General features: G+C 43.3%; 2 protein-coding genes across 3 annotated transcripts; one reads left to right on the top strand and one right to left on the bottom strand.

Moving 5' to 3' along the window:
* The first annotated feature begins 914 nt into the window (after nucleotides 1–914).
* On the top strand, nucleotides 915–4,593 carry zgc:55558 (GTPase KRas). Its single transcript, XM_060039775.1, has 5 exons — nucleotides 915–1,213; nucleotides 1,432–1,544; nucleotides 2,004–2,182; nucleotides 2,500–2,659; nucleotides 3,160–4,593. The coding sequence occupies exons 2-5, from the start codon at nucleotides 1,434–1,436 to the stop codon at nucleotides 3,271–3,273; spliced, it is 564 nt and encodes a 187-aa protein (XP_059895758.1). The 5' UTR covers nucleotides 915–1,213; nucleotides 1,432–1,433; the 3' UTR covers nucleotides 3,274–4,593.
* A 310-nt stretch (nucleotides 4,594–4,903) lies between these two features.
* On the bottom strand, nucleotides 4,904–19,195 carry pold1 (polymerase (DNA directed), delta 1, catalytic subunit). Of its 2 annotated transcripts, XM_060039752.1 has the most exons (27): nucleotides 19,076–19,195; nucleotides 17,534–17,725; nucleotides 16,946–17,059; nucleotides 16,358–16,498; nucleotides 15,832–15,957; nucleotides 15,575–15,743; nucleotides 15,010–15,124; nucleotides 14,584–14,713; nucleotides 13,706–13,872; nucleotides 13,400–13,504; nucleotides 13,026–13,166; nucleotides 12,627–12,737; nucleotides 12,103–12,294; nucleotides 11,711–11,799; nucleotides 11,473–11,589; nucleotides 10,918–11,031; nucleotides 10,315–10,462; nucleotides 9,795–9,890; nucleotides 9,352–9,489; nucleotides 9,092–9,267; nucleotides 8,354–8,506; nucleotides 7,716–7,818; nucleotides 7,038–7,170; nucleotides 6,419–6,532; nucleotides 6,139–6,191; nucleotides 5,797–5,894; nucleotides 4,904–5,085 (listed from the first exon to the last, which is right to left on the bottom strand). In XM_060039752.1, the coding sequence occupies exons 2-27, from the start codon at nucleotides 17,721–17,723 to the stop codon at nucleotides 4,998–5,000; spliced, it is 3,321 nt and encodes a 1,106-aa protein (XP_059895735.1). In that variant the 5' UTR covers nucleotides 17,724–17,725; nucleotides 19,076–19,195; the 3' UTR covers nucleotides 4,904–4,997. The 2 variants fall into 2 exon arrangements, with proteins under 2 accessions (XP_059895735.1, XP_059895744.1); XM_060039761.1 differs by lacking the exon at nucleotides 4,904–5,085 and having other exon boundaries at nucleotides 6,139–6,213.
* Nucleotides 19,196–19,480: the final 285 nt, after the last annotated feature.

Raw genomic sequence — 19,480 nt, 5'->3', positions numbered from 1 at the left:
TTTAGGCAAAGATTAGATGGGAGAGCAGATGTACTCGGTGGGAGAGTGAAGGAGAAACAGGAGCGAACGTCACGAACAGACACACACACACACACACACACCACAAAAAAAACCACATACAAACACACACACAAAGGCATGTATGATAATGAAAGTGCATGTGGGGCAAAGGAGATTTAGATGTCTGTTTTATTTGTGTATGAATGGACGTTTGTTCATAGTGTGTGTGTGTGTGTGTGTGTGTGTGTGTGTGTGTGTGTGTGTGTGTGTGTGTGTGTGTGTGTGTGTGTGTGTGTGTGTGTGTGTGTGTGTGTGTGTGTGTTGCCCGTACACAGAAAATGCACCAGAAACACCAATGTAGATATACAATTGCATATAGAAAGCTTTTTGATACTTTTGGATGTTCAACTAATTAACTGATAAAAAAGGATAAAAAATAAGCAATAATTAACATAAACAACAGAATTATCAGTGTATTTCAAGAAACAGCTCTTTTCTTTTACCATGCCCACATTTGAAGCAATGTGCTTAACACGTCTTTCTCTGGAGGACAATTTGACAGCCATACGAGCTGATGGAACGGGGTTTGGGCACATAAAAACGTAACTTATTGCAACGATGTTGTCATAATCTTTTCACAGCCAATCATATCAAAATGCCCTATTGCCGTCAACGTCACACCTGCACTTAATTTGATTGGTTAAGGCGTATAAATGTCAAAAATGTTGGGCGTGGCTCCTAATGCCTGAGATTTGGATGGTTTCCCTATTTTCTTTCAGACACGCCCAAGAGGCGATATACACGTTTACTATTGGACAGCATCAATGTCTAAAGGCGGGACCTGGTCGAATTTGTGAACCGAAGCTCCACTTTGACTGCACGGTTACAACGTCAGTCTATTTTGCTAGATTTCCATTGGCTATTTATTAAGAGAGATTACAGCGATATCCTTCCTACAATAATGAACCACAATGGAGGCTAAATAGGAGTTCCCACTTTTCTTATCAAACGTGTAGTTTTACTTTGTTTGCAACCTTGCATAACGACGCTTGCTTGATTTACAATTTTCCTTAGATAAAGGAAGTGATCTCTATGATTTTAAACGATAAGATCCTTACAGGCTATGTAGCGAGCTAACTAATCTAATTTAGTCCTTCGCGAATTCAACTTAATCAATATTTTCGTTGACTGAATATTACCAGCCACATCAAAGGTAAGACAGATGGCATATTTGTACGTGTTTTGAAATAAGCAGTCGTTACTTTACTATAGGTTATCTGCTTAAAACTTGGAAGCAGTTTCCTGACCAGACTTAAATCTCTGCACGGCCATGTTAACGCAACAGGGGGTCAATTTGTGCTCGTTGCACCACCATTACAGTCAATGTTCAAATTAAAGTCATACAAGTGTTATTATTTGCCAAACTCCTAGGTATGACCGAGTACAAGCTGGTGGTGGTTGGAGCCGGAGGTGTAGGCAAGAGTGCTTTGACCATACAACTCATCCAGAATCACTTCGTAGACGAATATGATCCCACTATCGAGGTGAGAAAGAGGCATTTAACAAGAGGGAGACATTCACACAGGAACGCTTGCATGTTGACACCTTACTAGCGCCACCTGCAATTTATGTCCACTAAAAACTTTGGGGCTACTACGTCAGTAAAGAGTCATTGTTTTTCCATCCATCTAGCGTCAAAAAAAAATCCTTATAGCTACATTATGAATCTAAATGTACTTTTCATAATCAAACTCAACCAACCAACTTGGTTTTATGGGGGGGGTAAATTGAAGGGCTACACCACTGACCATATTGGCAGGAGCTCTGTTCATAGAGAGCACCAGATGTCTCTGAATCACTTATTCAGCAACATCTGAAGTGACAACCCTCACTATCTCTGATGCAGGAAGTCCAAATGCGACTATTCAAGACGAAAAATGTCTGTTCTGTGTCTAAGGGCTACTCTGATGGTAATGGGGCGGGGATGGGGCATTATTTTGTAGGACTCGTACCGGAAGCAGGTGGTGATCGACGGTGAGACGTGCCTGCTGGACATTCTGGACACGGCGGGCCAGGAGGAATACAGCGCCATGCGCGACCAGTACATGAGGACGGGGGAGGGCTTCCTTTGTGTCTTCGCTATAAACAACAGCAAGTCCTTCGAGGACGTCCACCTGTACAGGTACGAGGATGGCCTCGACGGCTGGGATCCGGCAGGATGTTCTCAATGCAGCAGTGTTTCCCAATCTCGGAAGCAGGACTGCATATGGGGTTTTCGGAGGCAGATGACTCATTATCAAAAGCTGTAGATATTCGATGATGGTGAAGAAAAACGATGGGTCTAAAAGGTACTGTATATAAGAGCAGACTGGAGCAGACGGAACGCAGAACCAAAAGGTTCTGCGTTTGAGACCCTTGACCACAGTGTACCTGCAGGCCTCTTTTGAGCATGAAAAATAAATTGCCAAACGTCTCCTAAATAACTCTGACCCTCTGCAGGGAGCAGATCAACAGGGTGAAGGACAGCGACAGCGTTCCCATGGTGCTCGTGGGCAACAAGAGCGACCTGGGGACCCGAAGCGTGGAGTCGCGGCAGGCCCAGGAGCTGGCTCGCAGCTACGGTGTGCCCTTCGTGGAGACCTCCGCCAAGACCCGACAGGTGGATACAGCACTCGAGCTCCGCCTCGAGGCGGGCTTCCCCTCTTTTGACGACCTGTCGTTCTGGGCCTCATTACATGAGCAAATTACAAGGTTGCTCCCAGGTGGTAGTGAGCAACCGCTGCTTCTTTTCCACATCACCCTACTTTATTTCCCCCCCCCCCCCCCCCCGAGTAGTTTATCCCGCTTCTACCACAGTCATCCACAATGATTTGATATTGCTTCACTTTCATCCGTTATGTTTGGTTAACAGCAAAGACATTAGCATGGGTCAGTCTGTGTAAAGGCAATCAAAATAAAATGGTACAGAAAACTCCATCAACTGATAAAGACTGTGTACCTTGAAAGCGAGTGTATAATAGGAGTATTTCTAATATCGTGAGAAGCGCTTGTACTTGATGTTCATTGATTGAGGGTTAACTCTAGTAGTAATGAACACAAAGTCAAAATTGTGTAATATATATTTTTTATCTCTAAACATTTTGTGTGTGTGTGTGTTAGGGTGTGGAGGAGGCCTTCTACTCCCTGGTGAGGGAGATCCGCCGCTACAAGGAGACACACCGCAGCAACAAGAAGAGCAAGAAGAGCACTCAGAGAAGATGTCACATACTATAGCGCTCTAAGCCATTTTTAGTCCCAAGTCGACCATCCCCCCCATCTCGTTGTCAAGGCCCACCTTGGCGACTATTGACAAAGGTAGCCATGATGCTTTGCCACCCACCCACCACCCCAGTGTCACCACCCCCCCCCCCCCCACTGTCACCACCACCCCCCCCCACTGTCACCACCACCCCCCTCTTCACTCCAGAGTCCTCAATGCTGTGAAACCATAGAGCTCTTGGTTACTTTATACTTTCTTTTTTTGGACAGTTGGAATGTATTTTTTTACTTTTATTTTACAGTTCATAGCAAGTGTTCTCACAGTATGTGGGAGACTGTTACATTAACAGTTTATATTTTAGACTCAAACTAGAGTTTCAGTGTCCTTCCTTGGTGCACTTTATTTACTTCTTTTTTTTGCCACCTCCCACTGAAGAACAGCTTGCCGTTTTATACAGTGAGTCATTATTCTGTTCATCATACTTCTGTATGGTGATTCAGACTCCTACAGAAATACACAACTTCCTGTATACCCAACAATTCCTGTCACCTGTCCACATGACCAAATTACATTATTGACACACTTACAATCTAAACCCCTTTTTATTTTTTTCTTGTATTGGGAAGATGTGCAGTCTTTTTAACGAAAAACCTTCCGTAGATCATGCTGAAGTGTAAATTCAGGGAAGTGACGCCAATATCTGGTGAACCATTTGTAAGATAAGACAAATCTGTGGTGTTCACATATTCCAGCTGGCTCAGTAATTTGTTTGCCGGCCAATTTGTTTTGGCTGGACTTCCCCTTTTATGCTTCAAGTTTCTTTTTAGGATAACGGCCAGTAGTTTCTTTCAAAATGCTCATTAGCGTCTATGAAGGAGACGTAACAATGAACAGGGCAAGTTAAAAAATTTACTCAATAGGGATACGGTATAACAAATTAGGCCTTTAATTATATTTTCTAAGATTTATAGGGGTTTCGTTTTTAGAATTGATTGGTGATTTGACTACCTGTTATTTTACTACTTAATAGGGCCAAAATTGTAGACATTGAAAATATTAAAAAAAATAACAAATGTAACAGTTCCCATTTGCCCAGTTAAAAATGAACATAAGCTGTTCAGTGTGTCTTTATCTGACATGTCTGTTAAGGCATTTTTGCAGAGGTTGCAGCCAAGTTCATTTTGGGGGAATTCATTTGTTTGAAGGTGGTCAGTCAGTTCTCACTGTCATGATCACCGCCAGGGCTCATCTATAGTTCTAAATACATGACAATGCTGAAGGACAGTTTGTAAACAAATGTACATTGATATTCTTTAATAAAGTTTGTTCGCTAACACCTTTGATTCTTCAAACAGGATGTTGAAGCCTGTCTGTTAATGGTGCTTGGATCTTATTTGACAATTACACTACAGAACCCCCCACCTTCAGCCATTTGAGAGTGAAACACCCCATTCCACTTGAGCTTCTCTAATTTGTGAAGTTACTGCTAGAAAACCCTATATGGTATCAGCTTGACTCGGATTCTACTTCTGAATAAAGAATCCCAGAAGAGTTAACTTAAGACCTATTAATAACTGCCCCAGGGATGTAAGACCCCCTTATCAAAAGCTAGCACATGAACCACAATTAAAAAAAAAAGCAACACAATTTTACCAGAAATATTTATTCACTTCCCAATACAAAACCATTATTAAAGTAAAATACAGTGCATTTTATACAAACAGCAACGGGTGTGCATTCACCAGCCGAAACGATCCACCAGGTTGCCCTGGTCGTCCAGATCCTTCTGCACCTTCTTCCTCATGTAAAAGATGGGACAGTCTCGGCTGGGGAACAGGCAACGGGACAACATCAGTTGCAAACTTAATGATTTGCTGCACCTACATGAAATGTAATGGCCAATACCGATGTTGCTATAGACTGATTATATTCATCATGGCATTAACAGCAGTCGGTCTTTGTATGCAAGCATGCTTCATGGGATAAATTTGCTTTTAATGAAAAACTACAAAACCCAGGTCAAATATGGCGATTAATGACTACTAATACACATTTTGGCTGACATCGGAAGATGTACTTCAGTGGCCATTACTACTGCCTCTCTACTCCTATGTATTTAAGACCTTTGGGGCAGGTATAGTGTTAGTAGGGCTAGGCTGCTAGCGAGCCAGGTCTCTGCAAAAGTTACCAGGTTTGATCCCCAATAATCTGTAGCCTAACCTGTAAAGTAGCGTTGAGCGAGATGCCCTAAAACCCCTTTTCTGCTCCCATAGGAGATTGAATTACTGCAAGTCGTTTTGTAATGAACATCTGAATTAACTAGGCAAAATACCTTGAAGTCACCTAGGTCAAGGTTGCTATATTCCAACTGTTCTTTACCCCACTTTCCTGTTTCTCTCTTCCAGATACACCCATCATTTAATTAAATATAAAAGATATCTGCAAAATGAATGAATAGTCTAGTATAGACGTAGAGCACTATATACTCCAGTGTGTGTTACAGCACCTGGTACAGAATATATATGTTTGAGGAGTACCTGGTACAAAGAACGTCCTCGTGGAGAGAACCCTGGCAACGCTGACACTGAGTCCAGAGACGAGAGAAACGCTCCTCCAACGTCCTCATGTGGAAGATCTGCAGAACACGAGCTAAAGTGTTAGCTAGCAACAGGCTTAGCTAGTGACAGTATCCCTTGCCAAATAAAACTTGGAACAAACAGAGCCATGTGGTTATTGGGCCCTCACAACATCCTGTTTTGATTAGGAACCAAAAGGAAATATTCTTATGCAAGGTGTTAGACCCGTGACAAGCCATCCGATCTAAATGGCATTATAAAACCAGAGGTTCTGACTACATTCCAATTTGATCCGAAACTTACCTCCTTTTGGTAAAGTTCTGACTCTTTCTGCTTGCAGTAATCACACACCGCAGCTGCAGAGACAGTAACAGGTTGCTATGACAAAGGCAGATTCACAGACAAACTCTAGCCAGTTAGCAGAGAAGTGCATTCAATTGATGCAAGCCGTGTATCACACTAAATTAATCCATCTTTATAATCTAATATCTAATACTTATTAGTAATAGCAGTTCATGCAAAGACAAGGAGCTTTCCAAAGAATGTGAAGGGCAACAGTGGTCCGAGCGAATGGGTAACCAACCGTCCGTCTTGAGAACAGCCTTGCAGCCGATACAGGTGCTTCTCTTCTGGGCGAACGCCATCAGACCACCCACCCTGGAGGTCAGCACAGTCTTACAGCGCGTGTGGTCCCCCTCTGGAATCAAACAAACTAGGTTCAACACACATTGAACTCTTTTATTTAGCTACACTAGAGGATGCCCCTCACTGTCCCGATTGAGGTTGTACAATGGCGTTTTACGACCTGTGGTATGCACCACTGGTACAAAGTTATTTGTGGTATGTACTACTGGTACAAGGTTAGGTACCACTGGTACATACCATTGTAGCTGGGATTGTATTCTTCAATGTACGATGATTGAAAACATAGATAATTGAAAATGTATATAATGCTTTGTGCACGCCATCATAACTTTGCAGAACATAAGCAGCGTTGCTGACTTTGTATTTCCCGTTTCCCACTGGCCATGGGCTTCCTGCAGTTATAAAGTACATGTGTATAAAGGGCTGGCACTCTACTCAGCCCTTGCTTGTTGCCTAATGTCAGTGTTTTGGAATCACTTATATATTTTTCATTTCTTTTTGCCTAATAGATTATTGAAAATATGTGTGTGTGTGTGTGTGTGTGTGTGCTCACTCACTGAGCAAGATGCTCTCTGCCTTGCTCTCTCCCAGAATGGGCTCAAATATCCTGAGCAGAGGCTTGGACAGCTGCTGCTCCAGGTAATACTGGGTGTCGATGGGAATGTTGTTCTCCAGCACGAAGATGGGGTCCTGGCATGACAATGGTGATGGAAGAGTTTGCCAAGGTCATAGGAACAGACAACACAACAGGGTCTATAACTATGGGGCGATACAGCTCTCTAAAAGACTGAACATATTAAAAACCATTGTTAAAAAGGATTGGAGCAAACATATTGAGTGGGACTTTTGGTTAGTTAGAAGAGGATTGGAGATCAACCCAGCATTTCTTCCTCTCTTAATTCAATTCAATTTCATTTGTATAGCCCTTAATCACCATTACAGTCTCAAAGGGCTTAACAGGCCAAACATTTATGACACCCCCCTCTACCCAAGCCCCCTTAAGGGCAAGAAAAAACTCCCTTGAAATTAGCAAGGAAGAAATCTTGAGAAGAAACGCATAGTAGGGGATCCCTTCTTCCAGGGATGCTCAGGAGTGCAATGGGTGCCACAATTGACAATACATACACTTCATCAATTTGGTAAAAGGAGAACATTTTGTCCAAAAGGGATATGAATAGGCACCAGGTTAAACAATATAAGTATTGTGCGTTATATATGCTCTATACAATCTATACCTCTGACTTCATGTATGCCGCTACACCCTTCGCCGCTTTAATGATGACATAAGGAACTCGGTCTCCCAGGTTTGGTGCACTTCCTGCGTCTCTCTTCCTCATCCTGAATAATAAGATACAAAAATAATACACATATGTAGCATAGGCAAGCGGGGACTTTTGATGCATGGCATGCTGCTGCAGTTTTATATCTAATACAACGCGAGGACCTTACTGTCTCATTTAAATATAAAACTACAACAGGACCTTTCTGTCTCATTTCAATATGAAATTACAAAAAATAAGGACCGTTTTTATAGCATCAACTCCTTAAGGGAGGTCTGTTTTTAAATTACTATCATCTATTATTTATTCAGTTTCCAGTAATTTGCACAATGAATGATTACCCCCTTTTTAATTTCACTATGTAAAACGTTATTTTCGCAATTGTGACCAATACAACTTTGAATTTGAGGACCTTTCTGTCTCATTTCCATATAAAACTACAACAGGAACTTTTGGTCTCATTTCAACATGAGGACCTTTCTGTCTCATTTCCATATAAACCTACAACAGGACCTTTCTGTCTCATTTCCATATAAAACTACAATGTGAGGTCCCTTTTGGCTCATTTAAATATAAGCCTACAACGCAAGTACCTTTCTGCCAGCTCCACGTGAGCCTGCTTGCCGGCGTACTCCTGGGCAGTGCGGGTCAGCTCCTTGGTGATGACCAGCTGGCTGATGTCGATGCGGTTACACAGCAGGTCCGAGATCACCTCCTTGGCATGCGCTACCGCCCCCTGGGGGTCACTGCAAGAAACACGCAGCACACACCACACGTCAGCGTCCACACTTTGTTTTCAGGACTCATTCTAAAGAGATAAAGGCAACGCTTGATTGAACTCAACACTACCATACTAGAACACAGTTAAGTCACATTTAAGTGTCAAACTTTTGACCATAGTGTTGTACAACTACTAACTACACGCAAACTATATTTCATCACATGTACTCCTGGTCAGTATGTATGTAAAGGAATAAAACTAGGGCCGTCAAGCGATTCAAATATTTAATCGTGATTAATCGGATTAATGTCATAGTTAACTCAGATTAATCGCGATTAATCGCAAATCTTTTTTCTATGCTAAATATCCCTTCTTTTTTTTTTCAAATATGAATTTCCGTTAATCGCGCAATAAAAAACTAACGTCGTTAAAATTGGTTTGCGTTAACGCCGTTAATAACGCATTTAACTGACAGCCCTAAATAAAACCTAAAAAAAGATCTCCTGAACAAACTATAAATCACTTACTATATAGTACTGATATCATAACATCACAGAATGAGGTATAACACAGGGGTGTAAATTGGAATTATGTCCATATTTGACCTTACCGTTCAATGAGGATGTTCTGCAGGCATGTGTTTATTAGGTTGGCCACCAGGGGGCAGTTGTCTCTTCTGACGGTCTCAATGCCCTTGCAGTCCATCTTCTCGTGCGTGTGAGCACTGGACGAAAAGTAGAGGCCGGCATAGCGCTTCTTGTTGATCAGCAGGTATGGATAGTACACCTGAGGTGGAGCAATCACAGAGCTCATACAGGGGTCTGCATTCAAGATTCATTTGAGTTATAATTAGATAATTTTTTGTGGTACCTTCTCAAACTCCAGCCGGATGGGGGGGGTGAAGTGTGAGGACACCCACTCTGCTGCTTCCCTGCCCAACTCCATGGCCTGGTCCACCCGCTCTACGCCAAGCTTCACCATCACCGAGTCTGTGTCCCCATAAATCACCTAAACACAGACGCAACGTTCGATACAAGCATCTCATTAACAAAAAAAATAAAAATGTTTGTAGTTCATTATACATTTTTTTATTTTATTATATATTTTTTTATTTTATTATTATCATCATCATTATTTATACACAATATAATACAATAAATTGTGGTCTAAGTCTGAATCTTTACGTTTATTAATGCCGTCATAAAATCAGCAAGAGAAAACACAGACATCCCCCAGATGGACCAGGTTGAATTCTGGGTTATTTTGAATCATCACAGGCTTAGCATAGTTAGCGATCCCTCTTCCCCTCCTACCTTAGCATCTGCTGTGTAGCCGTTGGCTACCGTGTACTTGGACTCCACCAGCTGCTTGGTCTTTTCAATCATCTGTCTTCCGAAGCCGGTGACGCTCTTGACCCCACAGAGATGGTAGAACAGAGGTTCATAAGGGTTCATAAGGCAGTAAAATTATGCAAAGTTATAAATATATATATTTTTCTAATCTTGTATGTGTATTACTATTCAATAATAAGTAATATGTAATTATAAATCATATTTTGTTTTAAAAAATTACTCAAAGCACTATTTATTAGTGAAATATTCACTCAAAAATTAAAACAAAATAATTAATTACACCGAACAAACCAGGAACACCATTAAAAAAAATAAAAATAACTACTTCTGAAACCACCGATCGAAATGAGCATTTAAAATGTCAAACCAAAAAAAGTCTGTCCGACACCAATCAAACATTAGCTATTCTCAAACTGTGATGTAATCTGGCGATGAAATGAATTGAGCTGTCCCAACGTTGCAACCTTTGACCTGAGCTCACCTGGGATATCTCGAGACAGGGCAGTTTGCCGACCTGCGCGCCTGTGAATCCGTACACAGAGTTAGCGCTGATCTTCAGTGCCAGCTGGCGGCCATCCAGCACCTGCTTCTTGAAGGGGTCCGTTTCATTCTTCAGCTCCGTCTTCGCCCTACACATTTACAAATAGTTAATAAAAGTAGGAAAACATTTCTTTCCCCATTCAAGATCCTTAGATATATATTGGTTTTTGGATGCCCTTCATGCAAACCAAGCAAAAAAATAACATACTCTAGTAACTTGTGAATGGGCATTTTACATTCTATAGACTAAATGATTATTCAATTAACAATGAAAACGGACATGAAACTGATGGTCAGTTGCAGCAATGTAGAGCCAATGGTTTAGGCAGGCACACACACACAAACACACACCTAGGGTGATCAAATGTGACCTCAAGCCAAATAGTTCTGGGTTCGTCTCTGATGCCTGCAACCTAATCTGCAGTCTGACCTTGCCAATTTCCTATGACCTGCTCCTGAGTAATGATGTATCTGAATTTAAACTGGAGGCAGACATTGGGCTCGATCCCAGTACTTTTTTTGCAAGGTTTCCTTCCCAACGTACTTCTTCCTGGCAGACAGCAGGTTCTCTAGGATCTCTGGCAGCAGTCCTTTCCTCACAGAGCTCTTCACAAACTGGTCCCCTGTTGGAGTCTTGATGAAGTCCTCCGGAGACAGGCTGAGGAGACACAGACCACAAAGGTAACAAACTAATGCCTTTAAACTACCAGAGCTCAACACAACAACACAGTTTGACCAAAATTAAATACATGAAACCTCTGACGGTCAAATACTGAATACAAACTCTTAATCTAATTTATTTTCATACTTGTATTTGTACTATTGATATAGCGGGTGCACTTGCAATTTGATATTACGCTTCCCCCGGTATCTGTAGCTGAATAGTGAAGTTGCTTTTCTGTCTTTTTCGGTTAAGGCTAACAATTCCTTTCAAGGTGTTAACTAATAAAGTGAGTTGTTTAGTTTACAAAAAGGAAATTGGAAGTGACCGAGAATTTTCATTCCATTATTTTGAGGCAAAGGAAGGCAGGGCAGGTTGGACTTCTAAAGCAGCCTTCAAAACAAGAAGACCAGTATAGCGGTAGAAACTTCTGCTTACCCTAGCTTCTCTGCACTGCCCCTCTGGAGCAGCGTGGTGTAGCAGAGGTTGTGAGCCATCATGATGGACGGATACAGAGAGGAGAAATCCAGGGTGGCGATGGGAACACTGTAGTACCTACAACCGTCCAGATGGGGGCGTTATGAATTAGAAACGTTATGTGAAAGGGCATTCAAGCTATGCACTCCATCTACAGTATTCAGAATGGGGCAGCTTTTTTTTGTTAACATTTCCATACCCTTTTTCTGGCTCAATTACAGTTGCTCCAGTGTAGTCTTCTCCACCTTGTGATTTCACGACAGGCATCACCAAGTCCTGCTTCATGGCCTAACAAACATACATGATAGAACTTCAAATAATTTAGCAAATGAACAAATGTAAAACAAATAAATACCCAACACAAAGGAAGTGCAGATGAGACGCAAAACCATTCACACACGTTTCCTTTTTCTGGCATGAAAAGGATTTTGAAGCCAAATCCCCGCGCAAAGGATTTTCCCAAATTCACGACACCACAAGAGCTATAAAACTGTCGTTATTGAGACGACGGCCTTAATGAAATGTTGAAATCGACTAATGATCTTTACATCCCCGACACACACGATATTCAAACAGCCGTCGGTCCCTCACCTGTCGCAGCAGCTGGGAGACCACCTTGATCTGCTGGCCCCTGGAGAGCAGGTAGGTGAGGGGGACGCCCGTCACCCTGGCCATCTCCATGTAGTTGATGACGCACATGAGCTTCTGCAGCAGCCGCAGTGGCAGGTAGGCGTCCTTCAGACAGTAGACAGCCAGACGCCGCCGGGTCTGCTCGTTACCGTTCTGGGGGGGGAATTCAAACCAAGAAAGAGATATGGTTCCATTTATTTATTTGTGTAGTTTTGCACTACTGAAGTTTGTGTGTAAGGAGTGGGGTAAGGGCAGCGTAAGGTTGGTGGTTGGGGTGGGGTTAGGGCAGGTCCAAGGGGAAGGTCAGGGTGGTTGTTAGGGGGGGTGGTTTGGAGGGGTTAGGGTGATGGTTGGGGTTGTTGTATGAATGGGAGTGCAAGTAAGGGTGGGGGTGGTAGTTTGAGTGGGGTTTTGGGGGGTGTTTGTGGGGGTTTTAAGGGTTAGGGTAGGGTGAGGACAGGGTCAGGGCGCGGTTGTCCTCCTACCTGCAGATCAGTTATGATGGAGTGCTGCACGTCCTCCTTCTGCTCCTGCAGGAAGTGGTAGCTGACGGCGTTGAGCGTGTACGAGCGCAACTTGTAGTCCCTGAGGAGCACCTGAGAGGAGAAACCAATCCAAATCCAAAGGAACTAGAGCTGTAATTAACAATCCATTCATTGTCAACTCATCTATTGATTATATTCTCTTATTCTAATAATAGATAGATGCAATTGTTTAGCCTATAAATAACCATACACAAGTTATTTATAGACTGCCCAAATTGAGATTTGCATACTTTTGAGCAACCAAGGAAAATGAAAATTTCATTTAGAATAATCGTAACATTTCTGAAGCAATACTCAACAAATCAACCGATTGAGACTGAAAAGGTGTCCAGCGCTGACCTGCAGCAGGTCGAACTGAACCCGGCCCTCCATGTTCATGATCTTGTTCTCCCGCCGGCCCATCTGCTTGCTCTGGAAGTTAGAGTCTCTCAGGACAGACTTGATGCCTTGTATCCTGCCCAGGTAGGGGAACAGGTTTACCTGCAGGGAGAAGGGGGGGTCACAGACGATGCATTAGAAAATAGGAAGTTTGCCGTTGACAGAGACTGGGAATATTGACGTTTTGCCGGACTAGATTTAGAACCCTCATGAAAATCTTTTGAACTAGAAAATAATACAGAAAATACTAAAACGTCATCTGATTGAACAGTTTAAACCGCAGTGAGAAGTTTAGAATACCAAAAATGAATCCAAAACATAATTGTGGGTATCACCTTCAGGTTCGCTGCCCTGTTGAGCAGGTAGGGGAAGTCAAAGTTCTGGATGTTGTAGCCGGTGACGATGTCAGGGTCAGTGGTCCTTACAAACTCCGCCCAGCTCTACGAACGCAAAATAACTATTAAATGGATACGCAACACTCACAAGCCAAGGGCTGCGTTATCTCACCTCCCGTTTCCTCTTTCTCAGTTAACCGACATCTATGTGTCATAGTGCTTATCTGATGACTCTGGCGGCCTGCAAAAGTCCTCAACTTCGGTGCCCTTCAAGATAAGTCCAAATGCAAGTATGTGTGCATGTACCTGCAGCAGCTGTTTCTCCTGTGTGAAGCACAGGATCTGGGAGCCCACGATGCTGGCGCAGGACTGCAGGGTGAAGACGGTGCGGATGAAGGGCTCCTTCTCGCCCTGCCGCTGCACCATGGAGGCGATCTGGATGACCGGGTCCTTGTCCGCCTCCGGGAAGATCCCTGGGCGAGTGGAAAGACCGGCCTTAGTTACTTCTGCTTTCTGTCCACGTATTGATTCTGGCTGATCTATATCAACATTGAAGTACAGCGACAGCTATCCACTTCCTTGAAGGGTGTTGTAAAAATGATCAGACTGCCAAAACTCCATCTTCTTAAAATGTCCTCTTTGCTCAGAATCCTATCCGTGTGCCGCTCAGTCTCCATGTCTGTGGGCATGGGCAGTGTCGTGCCAACACAGATCGAAACATGGGGATTTATTGGTTTTCAGGCACTATTGGATAGCACTACCTAGCCAGGGTATTTTGGTCTTTGCTAAAAACAAAAATCCAAAGATACAGCTATCGGTGTTGATAAACACCCATTTGGAACGATATATCGGGGTATTCCATGAACAATGTCAACCGTGAGAAAGGGGTACTGACCCAAACAGAAAAAGTCATATTTAATATCCTCATAAAATAGATTGAAATGTAGTATCTAGTGCTAGAACGAGATAGAACAGCTCCCCGCCACCCTCCCTCCCAGCCACACACGCAGCTACCGAGACCAGCACAGGTTCATCCCAAACCTGTGCTGGTCTCGGTTACGTCACATCCCAGAGTATAGTTAAAACAATATACGATTTGTTTGATGGTGAAATCGTCCTAAACGATCGTGATCATACCAGCCAAAGTCCCGATAGGTTGAATCCAATAAAAGACACACACACACCCTTCCTTCCTGCACACTCTATGTCGAAGCTGAGGACCCTGAGGGGCACGATGCGCTGCCACTCCCCTTCAGCGGGGTGGCTGACCAGGTCGGTCCAGCCCACGTCCACCTCGTACTGACACAAGGACACCTGGGGGGAGAGCCGAGCACAGAGGCACACACAGATAGACTCAGGGGGGCATTTAGGCGGTCATATATCATAACGAGTCATTTATCCAAAGCGTATTCTTGTTTTTATAGGGTTTAACTACGTTTTTATAGAGGGTTTAATTAAGGAGTTGCTAATGAGTTGAGCACCCTGCTCAGGTAGGCATTGTGGGAGACAGTGGGAGTCTCGGAGTTGATAAGTGAGTGGTGTAGACTGGATGATTTAGATGTAATAGTTGCGACGGGCCGTGCCGGGAAGGAGGAAAGTGATGCACCGACCATGCTGGGGTTCCCCGAGGTCATGTCCCCGGGGGCCTTGGCCTCACGGACTCGGTATTTGCCCTTGGGGAGCTCGATCCAGCAGCAGCCCACGACACCGCAGTCCACCATGAACCTACCGACGCACACCAGCACCAGAGGTTAGCACGGAGAAGTGACACGGAGGAAAGGTTACGCAGCTAGGAGGGGCTGGAATGGCACCTGGAATGACTAGCATTCATCAGTGTATCCGACAGAGGAACCGCTGTGGATAGTAGTCACATCAGGAGCATGAAAGTCAGGAAATATATGAATATGCCCTTGAAGCATGTTTGAAAGTCACCTGCCGCCTCGTTGTCTCCTCCTCGACCACTTACTGCTGCTGCTCGTCTGTGCCGCTTGAGGTACAGTGAACGAGCAATAGCAATGTCAGGGTGTCCCGCGAAAGATGTAGCGGAGGCAATGCACTTAGCTTTTAGACACCTGTGGGAAAGATGGCGGGAGGACGACCTTTCGAAACGCACCTTAGGAGATGGCCTCTAAAAGGCAATGCATGATGGGACAGACCACTGCTTATAAAATTCACCTGATTTCAAAGTCAATGTTAGCCTCGTAGGATTGATAGTTCTGCTGGCCGAAAGGTCCAAACTTGATGCCCTGCTCCAGGAGCCTCTTGGCTGGCGCTATGAGGCGTGGCATCGCCATGGTGATCCGGAGGAAATCCTGGATGTGCCTCCCATGGTAACCGTACATGCCTGTGGAAACAAAAGACCCAAGCTTGGCCATTCTATGAGACATTAGGGGAACAGATAGTGGGACGGGGTGGATTGAGGTGGCACTCACTCTCTTTGCGTGTGATGTCTACAGCAAGAACAGTCACAGAGATGTTGTCCTTATTCGAGCGCAAATCCTTCAGCACAGCAGAGTTCAACTCTCTCTTGAAATCTCCCAAGTGGGCAGACGTGAATCCTTTTTTATCCAGAGAGGGAAAGACAGATAGAGCCAAAAAAAAGATTCTGGGTAAGATGTGTGTTGTGGAAGAAATGTAGAGAATCAAAGACAAAGGGATGCATGCTTATACTGTTCTTCACGCTGATTTAAAAGGACTTAAGAGGACTAAGCCTAACTAGAAAGGGATAAAAGAAAATATTGTTATTCAGGTGTAATTTAAAAAAAAATACCAACACTTTATATACACTCTCGCTTCTGGGGCAGTGCCGACCTTGTTGCTACAGTGATTGAAGAGGTATTGTTGCTCTGGTGGTTGGTGTTTTGGCTTGGTAATGCTATTGTTGCCAGGGTGAAGCTTTCACCACAGAAGAAGCCCAACTGCATGTTGAAAAACCCGCCCCACAAGTGCAGTGCTTACCATTGGGCGCAGGCGTGTAGAAGTAGGGAGCGAAGCCGTGCACATGGCAGCACACGCTGTTCCCGCTGTCGGTCACACCAAACATGCGGATGATGGGCACGGTGCCGTTTGATTGGCCGGGCATTCCCGCCACCGCGCCTCCTAGACAACACAAACAACAGCAATGGATTATATTCAAATGAATAAAAACTGAAAAAGACATCCATGTGAGCTGTGACTAAGACAACTTTGATGGTGGATAAGAATATAATTTGAATAAATCGTTCCAAATGGATTGCATCCATAAAGTTTACTTCCAAAATTAAGCATCGGTCATGCCCATTATAACTTCTATGAATGAGTGCTGGTACTTTCTTGCTCTTTAACAACACTGCGTTCACCAACAAGAATTTTTGGTCCAACCTCCCAGTAGTAGGAACCTGAAGACATTATTCTAGCAAGTATGGAACAATAAGTCTTCCCACAGAAAACAAAACCATAGTCGCTCGATTTTTCTCTTTTTCTATCCTCAAATGAACGCAAAACAAAAACAAGGACTTGTTGTGTCTTGCGCAGTTTCCTGTGTTGTTGGGTGTGTTTCCATCTTACCTAAGTAGTAGTCGAGGTCGATCTGTTGGAAGACCAGCGTGTCTGAGCTGGCGTCTAGTGGCGGGGCCGGGGGTCTCCGCCACTTGGGGTTGATGTCTGCTGAGAACAGCTCGCCTTACAGAACAGAAAATAAAGATCCAAAACGTAATCAGGGCATTACTTCCTCTGACACACTTTGACCACCTCTGTATTATCATTGATAAAAGGGAAATTGGAACCGCAACCTCGACTAGGGTGACCTTTTCTTAATTTTTTAAAATGTTTGCTTGTATTACTACTTTTTGTAACCAGCAACCATTTAACTCTTTACCATTCCTGAAAGGAGGCAGACTCCCTTGTTAATCAAACGTTTTTTTTCTTGTTCTTCTTGGGGCTTGGGTTAGGGGGGGTTGTCATAAAAATGTGACCTGTAAAACCCTTTGAGATTGTAACGGTGATAAAGGGCTATACAAATAAAAGTCCATGACTGGAGCTGCCTCAACTGGATTGGCATAATGTTTAAAAGTCGTGAAAACGGTGAGACATTCATTGTGAGCGCTCTGTTGGGACGATGATATCGTCATCCCCCAGCAGCCCTCCATCACTCACCGACAGGTATGACACCGTGGCCCGCCTGCCCCTCCCGCTCTTCCCCGTCCATCTCGGCTTCGTCCATCATGGCTGAAAGCTCTTCCTCAAACCCGGACGGGCTGTCCTCCCACTCGCTGCCTGGCTTGCCACGCTTGGCCTGCGACACACCGCCCGCCAGCGGCCCTGCGTTTCGTTTCTTTCCGTCCATGTCTACAAGGAGGAGGAGGAGGAGGTGGCGAAGAAGTCACGATGGAAGCAGGAGATATGGGGCTAGAGGGTTTTTAAAGGCTTTGACTGCTGTTTTGGGTGCAAGACTCCGAGCCAGAAAGTATCGGAATTCACTGGAAGTCGCTTGGGAAAAAGCTGGTGCAAAATCACAATCACAGCAGTGAATTCAGATACATTCATTAACCATCTTACGCAATGTCAATAGGTAGAATGCTGAGATACCTTCCAGCTGGGAGGCGACCACCCTAGCCACTGTGGTGTACTCTAATGGGAATCATGGTATGCAGAACATGATAATCCGATAGCCAGCACACCATCTCCCCTCTCTCGGGATACAACGATCAGTGAAACGGTACACAGCATCACAGGTTAGTGTTGGATGAGGTGTTCAACACTCTCCACATAAACGCTGATCAACTGACGTGTTCAGTTGTTTACCATTTAAATTACTTTATTGTGCTACAACAACACATGTGCAGTTGACGATCCCTATAGTTACTCTGCACTATGTGTATTTTTTGTATTGCACGATTTGACTGTTATCCGATCACATTCTTAGATTATAGAACCTGAGAGAGCATAAATTGATAAAAGGGACATTAAAAGGATTATATTTCAAAATAATGAGTACAATAGTATGTTCTGATTTAACAAATTAAATCCCCTTATACAATTATCCAAATTTGATCATAAACAAGTATGTGAATTAAAATGATTGTACACGTTAGTAGTTTTCACAGTGTTATAATCAAAACAGTCCGTTTTATAGATTAAATTCCAACAGTAGTGCGATGCAAGGTGTTATGTTTTTGTATGTATTCCAAGTGTAAGGTAGAACAAATCCGCTTCCAAGAACCGCATGGTATGATGGAGAATATTTTACACCCTAACGTTACGTGCAGGATACATTATTTTGCTGTTCATTTGTGTCGAATAAGATCGATAAGGATTATGATCTGTTGTGTTATTAGCAGTGCTATTTAGGACAGGAGGTTTAACACTTGGAACTTTACGGTCAGTGATCTTTACATTTATACACAACAAAAAAAACATCATCCAAGATGTTTACCAGCCAGCTAAAAGTCAAGATCAACCTTCACAACAAACAAAACAGGGTCATCGATTTAAAGCCCGAAATAAATCAGCATTTATATTATTCCACAACATAATGTTGAGCCTCTGCAGAAAATATCAGCTAGCCAGTAAACGTAAACAGAAAACGAACGTAGTATTACAAGTCATGAAACTGCATGATTACTTGCACACGTACGTGTGCATGGCAAGCGCTGTATTCATAAATCATGATTAGACCTGGAAACCATGTATAGATACCTTTAATAGTAACTTGGTCTCAGCAACCGAAAGTTGACATCAACTCCCGCCAGTACGATTTTAATTTCCCCTTCTAGATGGCGCGGAAAAATACCAACCTCCGGTGAGGGTCTTTCTCATTTCCGGTGTAAGGCGGGGGAAAGAAGGCCCAGACAATGACGTCACCAACTACATTAACGTGAATCGAAAAACGCGAATGCACAATTTATATTGTAAGATTAACATACATAAATGATAAACAAATCATCATGTTCCAAGATTGTATCTGAAAATGTAAAGAATAAATATAGTCTCATATAATCAACTATATAACACAAACCTAATCCCAACAGTCAAATGTTACTCGGAATTATTATTGGAATAACCTATTGTTAAATATTTTACTGTCACCCCTGTTGTATTCTT

This window comes from Gadus macrocephalus, chromosome 2 (genome assembly GCF_031168955.1).
Source record: "Gadus macrocephalus chromosome 2, ASM3116895v1".
Lineage (NCBI taxonomy): Eukaryota > Metazoa > Chordata > Actinopteri > Gadiformes > Gadidae > Gadus > Gadus macrocephalus.
This window is presented reverse-complemented; position numbering and strand designations above follow the sequence as displayed.

Coding starts and splice junctions, on each gene's coding strand:
- zgc:55558 (XM_060039775.1), top strand. CDS start 1,434: ATGACCGAGTACAAGCTGGTGGTGGTTGGAGCCGGAGGTGTAGGCAAG. Junction 1,545..2,003: donor AATATGATCCCACTATCGAG/GTGAGAAAGAGG, acceptor ATTATTTTGTAG/GACTCGTACCGGAAGCAGGT. Junction 2,183..2,499: donor GAGGACGTCCACCTGTACAG/GTACGAGGATGG, acceptor GACCCTCTGCAG/GGAGCAGATCAACAGGGTGA.
- pold1 (XM_060039752.1), bottom strand. CDS start 17,723: ATGGACGGAAAGAAACGAAACGCAGGGCCGCTGGCGGGCGGTGTGTCG. Junction 12,738..13,025: donor TTCAGTTCGACCTGCTGCAG/GTCAGCGCTGGA, acceptor TTCTCCTCTCAG/GTGCTCCTCAGGGACTACAA. Junction 6,192..6,418: donor GGCTGTTCTCAAGACGGACG/GTTGGTTACCCA, acceptor CTGTCTCTGCAG/CTGCGGTGTGTGATTACTGC.